Source organism: Lepidochelys kempii, chromosome 2 (assembly GCF_965140285.1).
Source record: "Lepidochelys kempii isolate rLepKem1 chromosome 2, rLepKem1.hap1, whole genome shotgun sequence".
Taxonomy (NCBI): domain Eukaryota; kingdom Metazoa; phylum Chordata; order Testudines; family Cheloniidae; genus Lepidochelys; species Lepidochelys kempii.
In genome coordinates, this window is record NC_136381.1 from 106,108,453 (window position 1) to 106,128,278 (window position 19,826).

At 43.1% G+C, this 19,826-nt stretch overlaps 1 protein-coding gene across 9 annotated transcripts in view; it reads left to right on the forward strand.

The window, feature by feature from the left end:
• Positions 1–19,826, forward strand: part of KIAA0319 (KIAA0319 ortholog) — an 83,768-nt gene that overhangs the window by 8,872 nt on the left and 55,070 nt on the right. Inside the window, exons 1-2 of one of the 9 annotated variants that reach the window (XM_073331869.2) lie at positions 7,835–7,988; positions 8,154–8,318. The exons of 7 other annotated variants lie outside the window; for them this stretch is intronic. In XM_073331869.2, the coding sequence (XP_073187970.1) occupies positions 8,270–8,318 (49 nt within the window). In that variant the 5' untranslated portion in view covers positions 7,835–7,988; positions 8,154–8,269. Of the gene's footprint in view, positions 1–7,834; positions 7,989–8,153; positions 8,319–19,826 lie in introns of those variants that run through there. One more of the 9 variants, XM_073331868.2, reaches the window with a different exon arrangement.

Below are 19,826 nucleotides of genomic sequence, written 5' to 3' on the forward strand. Positions count from 1 at the left end.
TAAAAATTATAGGTGAAATCCTGTCCTGTTGAAGTTGAATGGGACCAGGATTTCATCCCCTGATTTTATTTTTAAAAGATACTAAGTATTGGGTTCTTTTTATTTGCCTTCTAGATTTTGAGTCTTTAGGGGGTGTGTTTTCAAACTTTTCTCCGCAACCATGAGGACTAGAAACTTTCTTTTTCTTTTTTTCTTTCTTTTTTTAATGAAGGCTAAGATTCTCACATGATCTCTTGACTTTAGGACTTTAAGAAAAATAGCAAAAATCATGAGACTCGTAATCAAATCATGAGAGTTGGCATAATTGAGTAACTTGTTTTTATTTTTAAGATCTTAAAACTTGATTGTAAAAATATGATCTTCGCTGCAACTTAGTCTATGTCCCTAAGAGTGAAGTTTTGTTTGCATTTAATAAAAAACCATGTAAACCATTTTGACAATATAAAAGCACACCAAAAGAAGTGCAAAAATAATCTAAACTAATCTGATCAGAGGTAGTGTTTATATATATATATATATATATATATATATACACACACACACACTAATCAAATACATATATTAAAACACTATTAAAATTAATAATCTGAGCTAATCTGATCAGAGGTAGTATTTTAATATATAATATATGCAATATATGAATATATTATATATATTTTATATATCTATTAAAACACAACTTAATTCAGATTTTTATATATATATAAATGTGAATTATATAAACATATAATATATGTTTTCTCTTTATTTCAGTGCTCATGAAAGGTATCAGTCTTGGAGACTGATACTTTCTGTTCATGCACAGGATGGGAAGCAGCAGTGCAAACTTCCCTTGCCCTGTCCCATCAATGTGTCCCAATCTGACCTGCAAGACCTCTGATATGAAAGGTAGTTCACTCTCCACCCTCATTCAGACTTTGGCCTCGAAGATGAGGGAGGCAGCCAGTTGTGGCGATTGCTTTTTATGATGAGGACACATCCACTAGGAATTGGACTGAGACCATGTCCATACAGCCTCATCACAGAGGCCACTGATCAGCCATCAGACAGTCGTGGCTTTCAGCACTGCAAATATGAGCTGCATTCATACCAAGATCTTTGAAGCTGTCTGTCCCATTAGCAATCCCTTGAAACCTGTTTTTTTCTCTTTAGTTTGATATTGACAACTGTATTCCCCTTCATAATGGATGTTCAGCAATGATACAGAGAACTAATAGGAAATACCATTTTCATATAAAAATCAAGAATGTGTGGAAACCAAAAGATCTGTTGATTACAGTCCCAGCTGATCACAACAATCCATCAGTTTTTGTCCTCAGGTGCCTCCCTTCTAAGATTAGGATTAATGCCAAGTGAGGATTCAAAGTCCTGAGATGTTTGGCATCTTTGAGTCTTTATTGATGCATTTATTGAGTTCAGCTCATATTTACCACATTGCATGAAGTACTCTGGCATGTGCATACCCTAAGTGCTATGCAAATGATATCTGTATTGCAATTTAAGTGGCAGCAATCCTGAATGATTTTGACTTGTTTCCAGTCACTATATGTGTCACAGTGTGGTGTAAATTCTGACACTGATAATGGCACTTTAATTTTTCATTAGGGCAATTACACCGTTCATTGATTTTTTTTTATTTTATTTTTTTAATTGTAAACTGCTCATGGTACTGTGTAACCTTTTTAAGTGTCTCATTGTTAGGAATTCCTTTGCTGTTCGCTGTATCTGCCCAGGAATCATAACGAAGTCATTTGTTATTCAGGTAGCTATCATATCTGCTTAAGTATTGTACAGTAAAATGACCCTTTAAATGAATCATTACTTTTCTGCTTTAGCTGTGTTACTTGCATTGGATAGCAGTGATGAGTGTTTGGGCATATCACACAGACAAGTGACCCTTCAGTACAACGTAATAGGGTATTTTTAACTGGGTAGGGTGTTTTTTTTCCCCACATAATTATTTTTTGTAGGAGTTCTGAATTTGACTGACAAAATTGACTGGAATTAGGCTATAACAACCTACAGCAGTTACTAAACAAGGCATACAGAACTCCATACAAATTGAACAGAGAAAGGATCAGAATCACAGATATGTACTGGAGTTGTAATAAAGAAGGTTTTGTCTATAACCCATTTTCAAAACTGGGTGCCTACTGTTAGGCATCTACATAAGGGAGCTCATTTGCACAGGTTTTGAGCACCAGTAAATCTCACTGTCTTCAACAGCAGTTGTGGATAGTTTGAACATTAGCTCCTTTATTTAGATGCTTAATATTAGACACCTAAGTTTGGAAATGTTTACCACTGTTACACCATCCTTTGGCATTAGAATTATGCCTGCTTGTTCCCCAGATAGTTTCCTTGTGATACTAGTGGTGAGTGCTGCTGTCGTGTTTTTTCTTCTCTTCTGTGTTAGTCAGAGATGCCAGGGGTTACTGTAATGGTGCAATTGGTGGAGCAGTTCTACTTGGGGTAACCCTTTTTTTTGAAGGATTGTTTAATGCTGTATTTAATGGAAAGATTCAGTTTGAAATTGTTTTTTGTTAAAAAAATCAGGACAGTCTAATAAGTAGGAGGTTTCATTTACTGTATCTTCCTGTTTTGGAGAAGGGACATCATCAACATGAAATCTGGCTAGTTTAAAAAAAAGAGAAGAGTTTAAGATATTACTTCTACCTGTTCTTCTTCTGGCAGCATAACCCAAAGAATGCAGGGTTCCTGGCAGTCGAAAATCCTCCCTGAGGTGATGTTTACTCCTGGGGGAATTCTGCATCACTGCATGTGCACAGAATTCATGTCCTCTGCAGATTTCTTTGCTTCCCCACAGAAAAATGACTTCTGACGGGGAAGCAAAGGGAAGCTGCAAGAGTGGTCATGCAGCGCAGGCAGGTCCGTTTGGGCACCTGGGGCAGCCAGTAGAGATGTAAATTACTGCTGGGGGAACAGGGGGCTGGGCAGTCATGCGTTTGAGAGAGACACTGTCCCTCTCGCTTGCTACTGCGGTACACTTGGTGTGGAGGGGCAGGGCTTTGGGGTGTTTCTGAGGAGGTAGGCGTGGGGCAGGCTCTGTCCCCTTAGGCAGAGCAGAATGTAGCAGTTTGCCTGCTTAGTGAATTGTTCCCAGTGTCTTTGTGAATTCCCACCAGGAGTATAAAATAGGCTCCTTTACATTGGCAGAGTGGTGTAAAGGACAGAATGGCCTTATAAATGCTTATGGTGCTTTAGTGATTAGAACCTGTCTAAATTTTTGGACTGAAAAAAATTCCTATCAAAATGTGCACCATGAACTGTTTGCTACTGACCTTTCTGGAGATGTAGCCAATATAAATTGTGAGTTTGATTGCCCAGCCCTTGTTTGCTCTTCACTTGCCTATGATGTAACCCTGAGCATATGGCTGCATATCTTTGTTGACTAATAACTAGAAATAAAGGGTCAAACCTAGCTGCATTACTATTAGGCAAGAAGGTTTGGGGATTTTCGTCAGTACTCCCCACTTCCATTCTCCATCCATTGGATTATAGTTCAAATAAATTACCAAAATAATAGAAACTAGCATGATTATATTGTGTTGTTTTGACAAATTTTGCAGAATTTTGCAGAATTTTAAAATATTGTCTGCAGAATTTTTAATTTTTTGGCTCAGAATTCCTCCAGGAGTAAAGTTGTTGCTAACGAACAAGGTATTCATAGTCCTGTCATTACACTGGTGGTCAGTCTGCAGTTCTCCAGAGCTGCTCTGTGACTATCCTAACCACACACTCTTTCCAGTCTTTGATTATTTTACCTTGAAGGTGAAATGTTCTCACAGCTGATGCAAGTACCATCAGTACCAACAGTGAGCTACATTTGAAGATTCTGAGCTTTCCTGTATGGGCCTGACTGAGTCCAGTGGGAGCTTTGTCACTAATGTCAATGAGAGGAAGATACAGCCTGGATATGCTGCCTTATGCTATACTCACCACTCTGCAGACCAAGGATTTAGATGTAGTCCCTGATCTAGGGAATCCAGTCTGTACAATTTTTTATTGTTCTAACCCTGGGGTAACTTTTATGTGCAGGGAATGTGTTACTGCTTGGCTGGTCCCTTTCTCTCTCTAACAGGGAAAATGATTTTAGTCTATGTTAAAACCCAGGAGGATTGAAATACAGAGAAAGGTTCTGGGGGAAATTGAGTTGTTGTTGTTGTTTTTTGTCCTCTGAACAGTCTGGTGCTGGGGGTCTGCCCCACTGCTGAGCATGTTAAAAATAATGAAGCGGAAATGTTTGTCTCGGGCTGCCAGATACAGAATTCCATTTGGCTCAAGCAAAGCTCAGAAAAAAAAAAGTGGTTTTCAATGTAAGGCAATATATATTTTTACTGTCATATAAACTTGCATATAGTCCATTTTGAGCAGTTCTTCCTCTGAAATGTGAATAAGATTACAGGTCTGACTTAAGCCGATGAAAGCCAAGAAAATTCAAAGTTAATGCCGGCAGCATTATCTTCTCTGTTCACATCATTATGAAAATAAAAAGGCTCAGTGATGTGTGAGTGCAGGATAGAGATTCAGCTATAATACCATATCCCCTGGCTTTGTTGATTTAAACCAGACTTCTCATCCACATCATTTTTTTAAATATATGCATTTATTGATTTATCTACATCAAGGTAAGCAAGCTCTGATGTAGTGTGTCTGATGTCACTTGTATGTAGACAGTGTAATATCATGGGGTGAGGGTACATGGCATTTCTGTGAAAGAAAATAGTTACATTTTAGTGGCACATGTCTGCAGAACTTGCTTAACCTCAGACTCCTTCCCCATGGCTACACCCTGCCTCCCTCTGGAGAGTGTTCATGGGCCCAGTTATTTAGACATTTAAAGTCATTATTATTTTTAAAGAGGTTTTCTATTTTTTTAATGGAGAAAAGGCTGTACTCTTAATATTCGCATTATACACATTTTGGATCTGATATTGCTCCCATTGACATCAAAGGTAGTTTTGCAATTGACTTCAGTGGGAGCAGGCTTTGGCGATTTGTTACATAGAAGGTAAATAAAAATAGTTACCTGTCATCAGAAAAAAGCACTGAGGGAGTCAGGTGTCCTGTACGGTAAAAACAGTCTGTATCATAATGCATATGCAAGTTGGGTGAAATTAAGCTTGTCGCCTTTTTAATGCTTATCTTTGACACCTTACTTTCATACTTACAATGTAGGTTTATAAAAACCTCATTTTCTAGAAAAATACAAATTCTATCGTATAAATAACCCTTGTTCCACAGGCATCATGAGTAGGGTTTGAACCCAAGAGATTCAACAGTGCAAATATATTAATAATTTTTGCTGAAGCAATATCTATATTAGTTGGCATCAGCATCAAACTGTTAACCTCTGTGAACCAGCCACTAAAGGGGGAATATAGTACACTGAAACAAATGGGTTATGTATACAGGAGGAGCTCCATTTTGAAGCCATCTTAGAACTGGCATATTATTTATGAGAGGCAGTGCAGCTAAGTGGCTAAGTCTTGGGTCTTCTGTATTAGAGACCGGAATTCTATTCCCAGTTCTGCCCGATATGACCTTGTGGAACCCTTACTTACTCCTGTTAAATGAAGGAACTGATACTTGCCTCCTTTTGGGGGCAAGGGTATAAGGCCTTGCTTAATAACTCTGTATACTTCACAATCCTTATTATTAATGCCAGTCAGAAGAAGTGAAACTTGACCCTGCGATGTTTTGATTCCCAGCCCAATGCACCTTCCCCTAGGCCAGAGGAGCATGTGTCCAGTCCATCCTAAAGAGACACATCTGATTTGTGGGACTGCTTCAGGAAATCAGTGAGGGGTGAAGAACATTTTTACTGGCACAGAAAAAGATATCTCTCTAACTCTAGGAACCTATCCCTCTGCCAGATTTCAAGCTTCTGTTTCAAACCAGAGGGATGGGTTCCTAGAGTCAGAGAGATATCTTTTTCTGTGCCAGTAAAAATCCATCCAGAACTGGACAAGTCATAAGCCACAGAAAACTGCCATTTGCGCATGTGCAAAAGAACTTATTAGGAGTTTGATCCTAAAATCTAACATCTGGGCATGATACTTTATTCTTAAGCAGCACCTTTTCCCAAAGGATCTCCAAACACTTACAAGCATTAGTTAATTCTCATAAGACACCTTTCAGCTCCCTGGGTTTTTTTTAAGTTGGAAAAATTGTTAAGGTTGGCAAAACTTCCTGTTTTTCCCTAATCTTATTCTCAAAAACAGCTGAAACATCCCAAAGAAATTAAACCTGAAACAGAGAGCAAACATGGAGAGTTTCAGTCCCAGTAGCTAAAGTTTGACAAAGTTATAAGGAGTTGAACTTTGGGGTTATAATGGGAAATGGTTGGCAACTTTAATAATAGGAGTCACTATCACTAGCTCCTAAAATGTAAAATGGATTTAATAATATTTGCTTAGCTTACAGGTGTCTTATGAGAATTAACTAATGCTTGTAAGTGTTTGGAGATCCTTTGGAAAAAGGTGCTGCTTAAGAACAAAGTATCATTATTTTCCTTCTCAGTTAAGCATACTGAACCAGATTAATTCCTAATGTAACTTCATTGCCCTATGTGGAGCTACACTTGTGTTGAATTTAGTCTATTTGAATAATGACAAAAACCCAAACACCCCAGCTTTGCACGAGCTTTTTCAGTGCTAGATTAAAATAAAGATTTTTTTGTTTAATAGTTGATGCCCAACAAAGGGTGGTCAGAGTGGGAAGAAGAAGTGGATTAATACATTTTCATCCTGTTTCTAGGAATTTCTTTTGGATGGGGAGCTGTAATTGCAAATATCAAAACACTTTTAAGCATAAAGTAGTGTTGTTTTGTGACAGATAGTTGTTCTTTCCTTGGTTTTGTGTCATTTGAATAAATCAGGATAACCGTTTTGATGCTTGGTGCCATGGATTCTCTGTAATAGTGTGTCTCTCAAAAAGAAATTTTATTGCTTGTTTGGTAGAATTAGGCTTAAAAATGTCAAACTGTATTTTAAAATGAGTGTTGGGCTTCTGAAAAATGAATAACCTTCCACAGTTTTGCAGGCAGCTTGCCAAATTTATTGCTTTTCACATTTGGGACTTGAGATTCTCAGCAAAATATTTTTCTACTTTAACCTTGCCCTTCTCCAAAACTGCAGATTGTTTGTAGGGACCCTGGAGAGTCTTCCTTTCCTAATGAATTGATGCTACATGGCTACATGGATTGCATGTGGAGCAGATGAAGTCCATCTGGAATCTGGAGCAGTTTCAATATCTACCCTGTTTAGATCAGCCTGTGTAAAAAAAAAAAACATGTCAAAACAACTCTCTTCTTCCTGTATTTCTCCTTGTTTTGTAGCAGGCCACTCACTTGCCATATAAAAGGCCAAGTTTTAAGGGGCAAATCAGTAACCAGCTCAGTGACTGACTTGTAAGGGAAACAAACTCCAGTCACTCACTGACTATCAAAGGAAACTAGCTGTGATTCTCTGTACTGAAAGGGCTATACTCAAGCGAAAGGTTCAGCTCCCTTCCCTCAGGAGGTAAGCCTCCGTATCCTTTGTATGCATAGTAGATTGTAGCTAAATAGCTGGCTAAATAAAACTTGTTTTTCCTTCTCAAATCGGATGTTGGAATTAGTTCTTCCCCATTAAACCCATATGTTAGTTGCTTAGGATTCCTGGAGGAACTTTGACTGTCCTGAGAAGAAATGTTTTCTTCCTGAAAATCCCAAAGAGGATTTTTTTTTGTTTGCCTTACTCACACAAGAAGTCCCATAAATTAACAGACTTATCTTTGAAGCCTGGAATTTTAATATTGAAGGTGTTTTTTATGGCTCCACAGTGAAGGTTGCATTTCACTTTCCACTTGAGCAGAAATAAACTCCCTTTGTTCAATAAGTGCATAGAGGGGTTACTGGTGCTTTGTAGATACAGGAACCCAAGAGTGTAGGCTATTTCTATACCTTCAAAGCACAAGAGTTACAGGTAAGTAATTTGTTCTTTATCTTCATTTTGCCCAATCTCCTGTTTCATCCATCACACAGACGCTGTGGAAGTAATTGTCAAGCCTACATTTATCCTCTCTGCTTGTGCTGTGACAGTCTAAAATGCTAACGTCTGACCTATTTCTTCCTCTGCTGTCTATTACAGCCCTTCAAGGCTCCTGCTAGGTACTAAACAGTATTAGAGGAAACCTACACTAAGGTCATATATCATCTCCAAACAGCTGGCCAGAAGCCTGGTTGTCACTGCCTGCCCGGTGTAGAATGGCATTTGGGCTCAGCACTCTGTTCTTGTTGCTGTGGGCAATAACAGGTAGGAGTTTACTTCTTGTGTTAATGTCTGAATCATGCACAGCGAATAAAGCAAACATTACCGATTTTTGTAATAAGAATAGGCTGAGGATAGGAGACTGTTACTGTTCCTCACTAAGAAGAGTTCTTGTACATAACTCTATATCTGATAGCCTCTGTATAAAGTCCCCTTTCTGTCGTTCAGAACTGATTTCTGGCCACTACAGATAGGGTGCAAGTGAGGGTGGAGGAAAGGTTCCAAGAAACTCTTCCCTATCTATTCTGGATCAGCCATGATTAGGTACAGGTGCTGGGAGTGCAAAGGGAACGGAGCACTATAAGAGGCATATCTAGGGAGGGGCAGGGCCATATGCACCAGCAGTACCGTGGTAGAGGAAAAGCACTGACTACATCTGTTGTTTAAATGGAGCAGGTCTCACAGGTGCCTATGAAAGGCACAATGTTTTGAAGGATGAATGCTTCCAGGCCTCAGAGCTGAGGCCTGATCAAGCCACTAGTGCGGGGGTGGGCAACTGTTTTGGCCCAAGGGCTACATCAGGGTTGTGAAATAGTATGGAGGGCCAGGTAGGGAAGGCTGTGCCTCCGCAAACAGCCTGGCCCCTGCCCCCTATCCGCCCTCTCCCACTTCCCGTCCCCGACTGCCCCCTCCCAAACCCTGACCCATCCAACCCCCCCCCCGCTCCTTGTCCCCTGACGGCCCCCTCCCGGGACCCCCGGAACCCCACCCCCTATCCAACCCCCCTGTTCCCCTGACTGCCCCGACCCCTATCCACACTCCCACTCCCTGACAGGCCCCCCTGACCCATCCAACCAACCCCCCCACTCCTTGTCCCCGACCGCCCCCTCCTGGGACCCCCATCCCTAACTGCCCCCCCCCAGGACCTCATCCCCTATCCAACCCCCCCCTCCCCTCGCTGCCTGTCTCCTGACCACATGCCTCCCCTCCCCCCCAACCTCTGTCCCATCCAACCACCTCCTGACTACCTCCCGGGACCTCCTGCCCCTTATCCAACCCCCCACCCCCTTACCATGCCGCTCAGAGCGGCAGGACAGGCTTATTGGAAAGCCTGGGAGGTTGGCAGGCGCAAGCCATGCTGCCCACGCAGCAGCGTAGCTGTGGGGGAGGGAGACAGTGGGGGAGGAGCTGGGGGCTAGCCTCCTCTGCCGGAAGCTCAGGGACCAGGCAGGACGGTCCCATGGGCAGGATGTGGCCCGCGGGCCGTAGTTTGCCCATCTCTGCACTAGTGCATGGAAAATAAAAATGCATTTTTTTTTCAGGTAAGTAGAATTTCTTTTTGCAAAGACACAGTTTAGGGAAATGCTACCAATTCTCCCCCACCCCCAGCCACCACTGGTGACTTTTTTTTTTTTTAGCTATAAGCAAACAAATGAAAAGTAGTATAGATTCTCAGTACTACCACGTTATCATCCATCATTTTATCTCAAACGTTGGCAGTGTTAGCACAGACACTACAGAACAAAGGTGAAATGCTCATATAAGGGCTTTATTTTGCCAGAGGGCTAACAGTTTTTGGAATTGTGGCTGTGGAGATACTGGCAGAATCTACATTATTGGAATTCAATAACTGAATAGAGAAATTATTTGGACTCCAGCAAGTCTCTTGAGATACAAGCAGGATTAGCTGTTTAATAAGGGAGATTCTTGCTCGTATGCCTAGTTTTAATAAAACCGCTGAATTTGGGAATGAGAAGGCATTAACTCCAGGATATTTTGGTGATAGTTCTAGAACCATCCTCTAGAACAGTGTGACACTGTCATACTGTATCTCCACTGAGGGGAAGATGGGCCTGTTTTTGTATAGTAAACAGTGGATGCATGTGTCTACTCGTGTAGTCAATCCTATTTAAGCAGTATTTGAGGTCCTGATATGTGGCCAACACTGGTATTCTCTGGTGAAGAAAATTTCAGTGGGAGCTCTTTGTGTGTAAGGAATAATGAATTTGACTCATTAAGAGTGTTACCAAATTATAGGAGTGTATAATAATGGTTCTAGTTACTTATTACTAGACTAAAAAGTCCTTCATGACATCTGAAAAGACTTGTTCATTGATTATGTCTTGTAACCGTGTCTCAATTATTTTTCCAAAGCAAACCTGTTACCCATCTCTCACATCGTAGGGCAGAGGTTCTCAAAGTGTGGTCTGTGAGCTCCATTCAGGTGGTCCGTGGATAGTTCCCTCTAAGGTGTGCACCTGGGTGGCCACACACAAGAGAATAAAGGGCCATCCACCTAATTAGTAGAGCCGTGGAGGTGTGGCTCCACTAATTAAGTGCCTGGACCCAGGAGAAGACGCATATGTAAGGTGAGGTGGTGGCCTTGAGGGGAATAGGGGGTAGATGGGAGGGGGCAGTAGGGTGAAAGAGGGGGTGGGGGGAATTTGGGATGTGCAGGGCTGTGGTGGCCAGAGAAAGAGGCAGCTTTCCCCAGCTCCAGGGCTGCGGCTGCTGGAAAGAGATGGCCCTCCTTCCCAGCCCCAGCTCGGTGGCTACTGCAGTGGGGGAGAGAGGGAGAGACCCCCCCTCCTTCCCATCCCTAGCTTGAGGGCTGCCGTGGCAGGGGAGAGAAGGCACATCCATCGCATTAGAAAGGTAAGACTACTTATATTAAAATGAGAGTTGTATGCTTTCATTTGTAGAACCAAAAAAAGTTGTTTATTATTAAGATTTTCTTTTATCCAAAAGGCTTTACAATAGTTAGCTAACGGTACAAACAACATTTGGAAAGATCATTAAGTGGTCTGCCGAGACCCTCAGCAATTTTAGAGTGGTCTGCGAAAAAAAAAGTTTGAGAAGCACTGTCATAGGGTATATATTACAAGCTTCTCTCTGTCCCAGAGGTAATTGTTCCAAACAGTAAATTATGGGTTAATGAATGTTATCATATAGCCTTTTATGTTGATTGTGTCCCTTCCCTCCCCTGCACACTTCCATTTACTTTGGCAGAAAATTCAGGGGCATTATCCCTTTCAGTGTCCTGCCAAAACAGTTCAGCAAGGGTGTGGTTCTGTAAGGTGCTGTACACCCCAATTGAATTGGAGGGTGTTCAGCGTCTTCCAGAAGATGCTCATTTTAATAAATCAATGTATGCTCACTCCGGTGCATGACAGTAACATTATCTGTGGCTCAAGAAGCTTGTTAGATGTTTGTGCTAAAGATTTTAGCTTTTCTGTCTCTGATTCTCTGAACTACTGATCCTTCTAAAGAATTGTGAAGTGTGTTGCATTTTCCTAACAGTCCTAAGCATGGATTTGTTAGGTCTTCCAGGGCTATTTTTTTTAGTCAAGTTGTTTGCTATTTGAGCTGACTCTTTCACTAGCTCGCTTTGCATGGTAAGGGCTTGATGCAGTGTGCTTGAGAGAGAATAGTTGTAATTGGAAGGTGCTAAAAAAGAGGCAGAACAGTCCTCTCCTTTGTCAAAGGCTTTAAGCTGAGCTACCTTGACCTGTATGCTGAGATGGTTCTATTTGTGTTTTTATTAGTTGGCTGAATTAGTTTGGGGTGGCTGTTGTTTGCTGAGAGCATTTTTGTTTTTTGTAAAGAGAACATATAACAGCAGACACTGAGGTCGGTGGGTACTGACCCCTGCTGTTGACCTTATGTAACGCTGACTCATGTGATGAGCTTTGAGCCAGGTGTGTCAATGAATATTGGTGTCTTACTATCACTGCTATGTATCATGCCTTACCACTCAGCACCTCCCATGCTTGGGTCAACTGACTTCATGAAACTCTGGTTGCAACTTATAATTTCTCCTTGTGTCTCACTAAGGCTATGTCTACACTACAATCTTAAATTGACCTGTGTTAGGTCGACTTATAGCCACGGCATTAATTACTGTGATGGCTGATGTTCACAGTACCCTCCTCTGGTCAGTAGTGCTCACCAGGAGCACCTCTACCGACTGAAGAGGGGCAGTGTGGGGCACTGAGGGCCAGGGCTCTCGGCTCCGTGCAGCGCCCCACCGGGAGCCCAGCTGCGTCCCCCCGCCTCCCCACTCCCATCCGAGCTTTGATCTCGCCTCCAGGGGAATGATCTGCACCTGGAGTCCGGTTGGCTGCCATGCTTCCAGCGGGAAGCCAGGATCCTGGTGTGCAGCAGGTCTCCCAGGGGGGAGCCCAAGCCAGGAGCGGAGGCCTGGCTGGGGAGCCAGGAGCCAGCTTTCTTGCCAGGAGCCATGAAATAGACAAGATTGATTGCCAACCACCAATGTAAGGAATGCAGTGTCTACAGAGACACTGCATCACCCTAACTAAACCGACATAAGCCTTACGCCTCTTGTCAAAGTGGTTTTATTATGTCAGCATAAAGGAGAGTTACATCGGTGGGAGGAGCATTTCAGTGTGTGCACCTCCACTGTTTTGTTGATGAAAGCTGACTTGTGTAGACAAGGCTTTAATGTATGTATGAGTCTCTTATAATGTAGTCTATTGCCACTGATATAAATCCATTAATTGATCAAATTATTTTGTGTTGAATGAGGTCTAAATTATTCTGGCCATTCTAACTATCAAGATGGTTGTGCTAATGCATTCCAAAATTGATTTTATATTTATTTATATCTCATATAACTATATAAATATAATAAATATAAATGCCATTCCAGCTGAACTAAAGTGGGGAATGTACAGCTCTCTCATTGATAAAGACAGCATGCATTGGTTACCATCATAAACACAACTGTTTAGTTGACAGTGCTATAGATTGGATTAAATTCAGTATGGCACACTTGCAGAGACATGCTCCAACCTAGCATCACAGTGATCTTATAAACTCATTTTATTGTAATTCATTTCTACTGGTGTAATAAAGCTCAGAGGTGTCATCATGCCCGACTCGCAATATTCAGCTACTGCATCTTCACACTGTGCTACTTTGTTCTGAGATTAGCCTTTATAACAAAATCACAGAGATAGTTTAGTGTGCAGTCACAATTACAGGTGGTGTAGAACTCCCATCTCCTTGCTCTGGGCAATGCAGCCCTGCATGCATAAAGCAACCTCCCAGTGCCATTTACAAAGACGCCATTCCCATTTCTCTGTTTAATAACACACTTCTCCTGAGATTCCTACAAGCTGTGAGTTCTCAGCACACTATTGCCAACCTTATGTGCTCAAAAATCAGGAGTCAAAATATCACAGTGAGACTAAAAATCTGGTTTCTTTCGATTTGCTTTCTGATTTTTGATGCTTTAGGGTTCATCTTTTTAAAACTTTTCTTCACAACCGCAGGGGCTGGAAACTTTTTTTTTTAAATGAAAGCCAGGATTTTCATGAAACACATTATTCCAGGAGCTGGGGCTTTAAGAAAAACTCCAAATATGCCGAGAGTCACAATAAAATCCTGAGAGTTGGCAACACCGTAAACAAATGTCATTCTCTTCTGATCAATTATTTTGTAAATATGGCACTTTGCACACACGAAGAAAGGAGATGTGTTGCAGAGGAAAGTCATAGCTGCTGACTCTAGTGAGTAAAGTATATTTTTATAGCTGTTAGCATTGTGGAGTCAACATAGCTTATTGAGAGGGGCCTAGAGTCTATTCCTTCTTGAGATCATCAACAGAATTGTTTACTGAGTTCCAGTCAGGTACAGCTGTGCAGGCCTACTGATTGCAGTGAGGTTTCACAAGTGTCACTGAGGGCATAATTTAATAATAGTGGGATTGTCAAGTACAACAGACAGTATAATTTGACCTGAAAGCAACAATTAAGAGTTTGATGATGCCTAAAGAGGAAAGAACCCAGCTTGACTTTCAGGGTCTAGATCAGGGGTAGGCAAGCTTTTTGGCCTGAGGCCCACATCGGGGTTCCGAAACTGTATGGAGGGCCTGGTAGGGAAGGCTGTGACTCCCCAAACAGCCTGGCCCCTGTTGTCGATAGCTACCGGTATGGTGCTCCACTCTTGTTTGATGATGATAACAGTCGGTTGTGTGTGTGTTCCCTCTATGTGCTGCCCCAGCTCTGCGCAGATAGCTCACACAGCAGACCCCGAGAGAACCCCCAAAAACCACAGACTCTAGTAAGGTACGAAGGAACCCGAGCCAGGTTTATTGTCAAACGAAGCACAGTAATAGTTCCCAATAGACTCTACAGGGCATACTACGAATTTGTGCTCCCTGGCAATGGAAACAGCTCAGTCAGTGGCAGGACACTCCACTGCCCCCTAGGCTGGACAAAGATATGTGCTCCGGGACCTACTTTTATACCATTGCAGGACAGATTACTCATCATAGTTCAAACAAGTCTATCCACCATGTTGTCCTTTTGACCCTGTCTTTAAGATGCACCTGCCTGTTCCTTGTTATGTCTATGGAGTGTCTTGCCGCCATTTTGGCACAAGTTCCTCTCATTAGCACTTATGTGTGTGTGTGCACGTGCCTCTAACAATCTTTTCTTGCAAACTTCTGTGAGTGGGACCTGCCTCTGGCTCACAGCCCAGCTTTGCTTATCGTTGCCTGGAAGTACTTTGGTTCAGGCTTCAGGTCTCAGACTGGGCCTCTGATACAAGAATTTATATTTCAGGGCCTTCTCTTACTACAGCCCCCAGCCCCTATCCACTCCCTCCCACTTCCTGCCCCCTAACTGCCCCCTCAGAACTCCGGACCCATCCAACCCCCCCACCCCCGCTCCTTGTCCCCTGACCACCCCCTCCCGGGACCCTTGCTCCTAACCGCCCCCTGGGACCCCACCGCCTATCCAACCCCCCTGTCCCCTGACTGCCCTGACCCCTGTCCACATGCCCACCCCCTGACAGGCCCTCCGGGACTCCCACACCTATCCAACTGCTCCCTGGCCCTTGACTGCCCCCCAGGACCTCCTGCCCCTTATCCAACCTCCCTGCCCCCTTACCATGCCGCTCAGAGCACCAGAACTGGCAGCTGCGCCGCCCAGCCGGAGCCTGCTGCACTGCTGCACAGTCTAGAGCACCAGGGCAGGCTGGCGGTTCTCGTAGATGCGCTGCCCAGCAGGACCTCGCAGCCCCGCCGCCCAGAGCGCTGGTGGCACAGCGAGCTGAGGCAGCAGGGGAGGGGCTGGGGACTAGCCTCCCTGGCTGGGAGCTCAAGGGCCGGGCAGGACGGTCCCACAGGCCGGATGTGACCTGCAGGCCGTAGTTTGCCCACCTCTGGTCTAGATTGTACGTGCAGGGCTTGGAAAGACCAACTTTTTAGTTGTTTGATATTAAACTTATCAAGAGATAATAAAAGGTGAACAGCACAATGCCAGTCACTTTTCAGACCAGAACTGCACGTGAAGCTCTTTCTTCCTCTGGATTTCATGGTGAGTCCTGTCTCTGCTGCGTCAGTCTTTTTAGGCTATAGGATTGCAGGGAGGGACTATCTATGTCTATGGGCTTTGTACAGCACTTACCATATGGACATATTTTAAGTACATTTCAAATTGAATGAATTACTGACAATTGGAAAAAAAAAGGAGATTATATCTATTTAAGGTATTTATGTGGCCCCTGTTCTCTGAGCATCTCATAGTCTGTAATGTATTTACCTTCACAACACTCTGTGAGTTAGGGAAGTACCCTTATCCCCAGTTTTAGAGCTGAAAAAGCAAAGAGAGAGTGAGTGATTTACCCAGGTTCATACAAAAAATCAGTAGCAGAGCAGAGAACTGGATCTGTGTCTCCCAAAATCCTGCCCAGTATTACATAGGGATACTGGGGATGAGGCAGGTAAGTAGCCTCTTCCTTCCCAGAACATAAGCACAGCCGCAGGGAAAGATTCCCACCAAGTGCTCAAGAGAGTACTGGGGAGAAATTGAATCCATCTGCTCTATCCACCAGTACTTCTTGATTTATCAGCAACAAACAGGGATCCTGGCAGCCCGTGAAATGAAGATGAACCATCAAGTGAACCATCAGGATCAGTGAACCAATTAGAGAGGCTCAGCAGCTGATCCTGGGCCCTATAACAGAATTGTAAACATCCTGCAGACTGCTGCTCTAATTATTGTAAAAGCTTTGCAGCCCATTGTTTGTAAATCTAATTGCAATACTCTTGGTTTTGTCCCCGTGTCAAGGATTTGCTTTTATGTAATTTAGCATTTTTCCCTATTTGCTCTTCCCCCTCCCCCAGTGTTTAATCTGCAATTAGAATGGTCTCTGAAGCAAGAAACAGGCCTTCTGCTTTCCCTGAAGTATCTCTGTGTAAAAGCTTACAGGATTTCAGGGAGGGAGAGGCTCTAAATAACATGGAAGCAGCCTGTGGAGAGAGAATGAAATCATATTCCTTATGTACAGAGGTGTACGCCATCCCCTCAGAAACTGATGCAGTGACACTTCAGATTTTGATGAACTTCTGGCTAATCTGGCTTCTCTGGTTTTGAGGATAGTGATTTTTATAGGTCCCTGCTAAAGCTGCTGGAGTTAAGCCTTTGTCAGCATTTATGTTATAAATCCTATTCTTCAGAGGCTTATAACTCAGCTGTGAAAATTGGCTCTGGCTTGAAAGTTAGAATTAGAGTTCTCATCTTGGGAGACAACTATTTCTTTTTTTTTTTTTCTAGAATCTCATCAAAAGTATCTCAGCCCTTTATAATGCTGAAGAAGGATAATAAAATATAATATTTTGCGCTTCTGTTGCATCTTTTCTCTCAAAAGCTCCCAAAGCTCTGACCAAAATAAACGTACACATAACACCACTGAAATGCAGCCACCTCTGGATGTGGAAGCCAGCCCAGAGCACAGTGGTGTGGGGACAGGAGATTTTGGGCCAGGATACTGGGGCAGACCCCATCCTACCCTGCCCTTATGAAAACTAACACTGGATCTTCCATCTTCATGTAGATTGTGCCCATGTGACCTTGGTTAAGGTCTGTATCAAAAGATGCTTATGTAGTAAACTACACGGAATTCAGTTTATCTACCTTGGAAGGATGAAGAGCTGAGTCACTCCTTTGAGGATTTGAACTTGTGACTCCAGCAAGCCTAGGGATTGAGAACTAGCTATGGCTAGAAACAGCCCCTCAGCTAGAAATATATGTTTGCAGTTTCAGCTTGTTTTTCTTGGGCATTAGCAGGATTCCTGCCTACAGCTTTAAAATCTAGGTCTAGCCTGGCTGAGTAGTGGCAGCGTGGCCAAGCTTGGGCTTTTGAGTCTGTCCCACGTTTCCCACAATGGCAGGAGCCAGGAGCGCTGTGTGTATATGCTCAGTCTCCAGGAGATGGGACTGCTTTGAATTGTTCCCCTAAAATCTCCTCTGCCACAGCCAATTCTGACTGGCTATGGTGAGGCCAGGGCCAAGAATGCTGGAGAGGGAGTAAGTGGGATGGGGGGAATCTCAGAGCATCAGCTTGACAACTAATCAGTTTCTTAAAGGGACAGGGGTTAAAACTGACCCACTCTTCCTTATCAGTGGTTCCCCATTGCAGTCCTTAATGGCTGGATTAATTCCATCTGATATTTCTCACTTAGAACACAGAAAACCCTCCTGCTGCACAGCTTACTGTTAGATCCTATGACCAAACCAGTCCATGTGCACTGTCATAATAATCATGCAGGGCTTCCATCTGCCCTCTAAACAACCCTGATAACCTGCAATGTATTACTGTGTGATCACCAGGCCAAACACAATTTGGTGCCTAGTAAATTACCACAATCTCCATGCCATTCATGCATCAGTTGGCCTATGAAGCTGACAGTGAGAGAATAGGAAGCCTCAGTTAGTTACAGCTGTAGCTCACGAAAGCTTATGCTCAAATAAATTGGTTAGTCTCTAAGGTGCCACAAGTACTCCTTTTCTTTTTGCGAATACAGACTAACACGGCTGTTACTCTGAAACCTGTCCTTATAAGGAATAACTTTACTTTACAAAGTGACTGTAAAAATGGTGCCGCCTTACTCAGCAGTTGTGCTCCCTCCATATGTATGAAGAGCTATGTCCGCAGACTTTAGTGGGGGAGGGGGGAAATTGTCTTTATTAATTTTTCCTAAAGTTAGCCCAAAACAGATCTGGGAGTGTGAGATTATTCTTTACTGGTTTACGCATTATCAACAGAATTACTAACATCGGTGACAGGGCCACTTGTGCAACTCCATGATCTCCAAATTATGCCCTCAGTTATGCCTGTGCAAGCCTGCTGCAGGTATAAGGTAACACAGATGTAGGTGTATTTGGCCTACAGAACCTTTACTGCTGGTGATGCTGCATGAGCCAGAATGCTCCCAGCGTGACTTTGCAGCGCTGGCAATTAGGAAAACCATCTTTTTAACTGTAAACTGAGCACACGTGATCTGCAAGTCATTCAGGCATTATAAATGTGGAACTGCATGATGCTATTTTTGCACAGTCGCTTTTCTGAGTGGAATGGCATGTTACTTTCTGACCACAATTGACTGTAGGCACAGTTTTTAAAAACTACTTTAATTTTATGCCTGCAGTCAATTGGGGTCAGTTTTGCAGGCACAAGTGTTAAAACGTGACCATCTAAGTAATGAATTTTCCAGCAAGTTTCTCACAAATCAGATAGACATCAAAATTCTCTCACTTGGGACCACTGTGGAGTGCAGATAGGAAAACTGGAGATCCAACTGAGTCCCCTTTGAAAGCTGGGCTTTCATATCCCAGCTGAAACCAACCAACAAAGAAATGTAGTGTTGAGGCTGAAATTTCATCCTTGCATCATCCAATTGTGCCCAGTTATTGCTTCAGACTCTACAATGGGCCAGTTGGTGCTCCCAGTGAAGCCGGTGGCAAAGCTTCCATTGACTTCATGGGGCTTTGGCTTAGGCCCAGTGGGCTCAATTGTTCCTTGTCAGGAGTAATGCATATCACTGCATCTCCTGAAAAATCTGCTACTGTGCATCCATATGGAAGGGCAGCAGCTGACTTTCCAAAACACTCAGGCCAGGTCTACACTATAAACGTACATGGGTATAACTGTGCCGCTCACACCCATGAGCAACGCAAAACACCCATGAGCAAAATTCACACCCATGAGCAACGCAATTATACTGACCTAACCCCTAGCATGGACAGTGCTGTGTCGAGCAGGGGGCTTCTCCCATCGATATAGCTACCGTCTCTCATGAAGGTGGGTTAACACTGCTGATGGGGGAAACATCTTCACTGTAGAGCTACAGTGGCACAGCTGAACTGTTGCATCTTTTTAAGTGTAGAGCTTCCCGCGGTGATGTGTGTTGCTCAATGCTGCGCACCACTGAACTTCTTGAGTTGACTTTCAGATGGTCAGATTTGACACTGTTTTTTTGTTTTGTTGGCCAGATTTGACATCCAGGGGAGCTATGGGTACTCGGCACATCTGAAGACTAAGTTACCTACCTATGCTTTAATGCTTAGACATAACAGAGTGAATGCCTGCTTATGCAGGGGAAATTGTAAAAGATCTAAAACATAAGTGTTCAACCTGGGGGCTGTGAACAGGTCCAGGAGGGTCGTTGCTACTCTTCCTTTCTGAATGAATGGATGAGAAGGGGTCCTGAAACTCCTGCTTTTGTGACATAGAGACACAGTATAA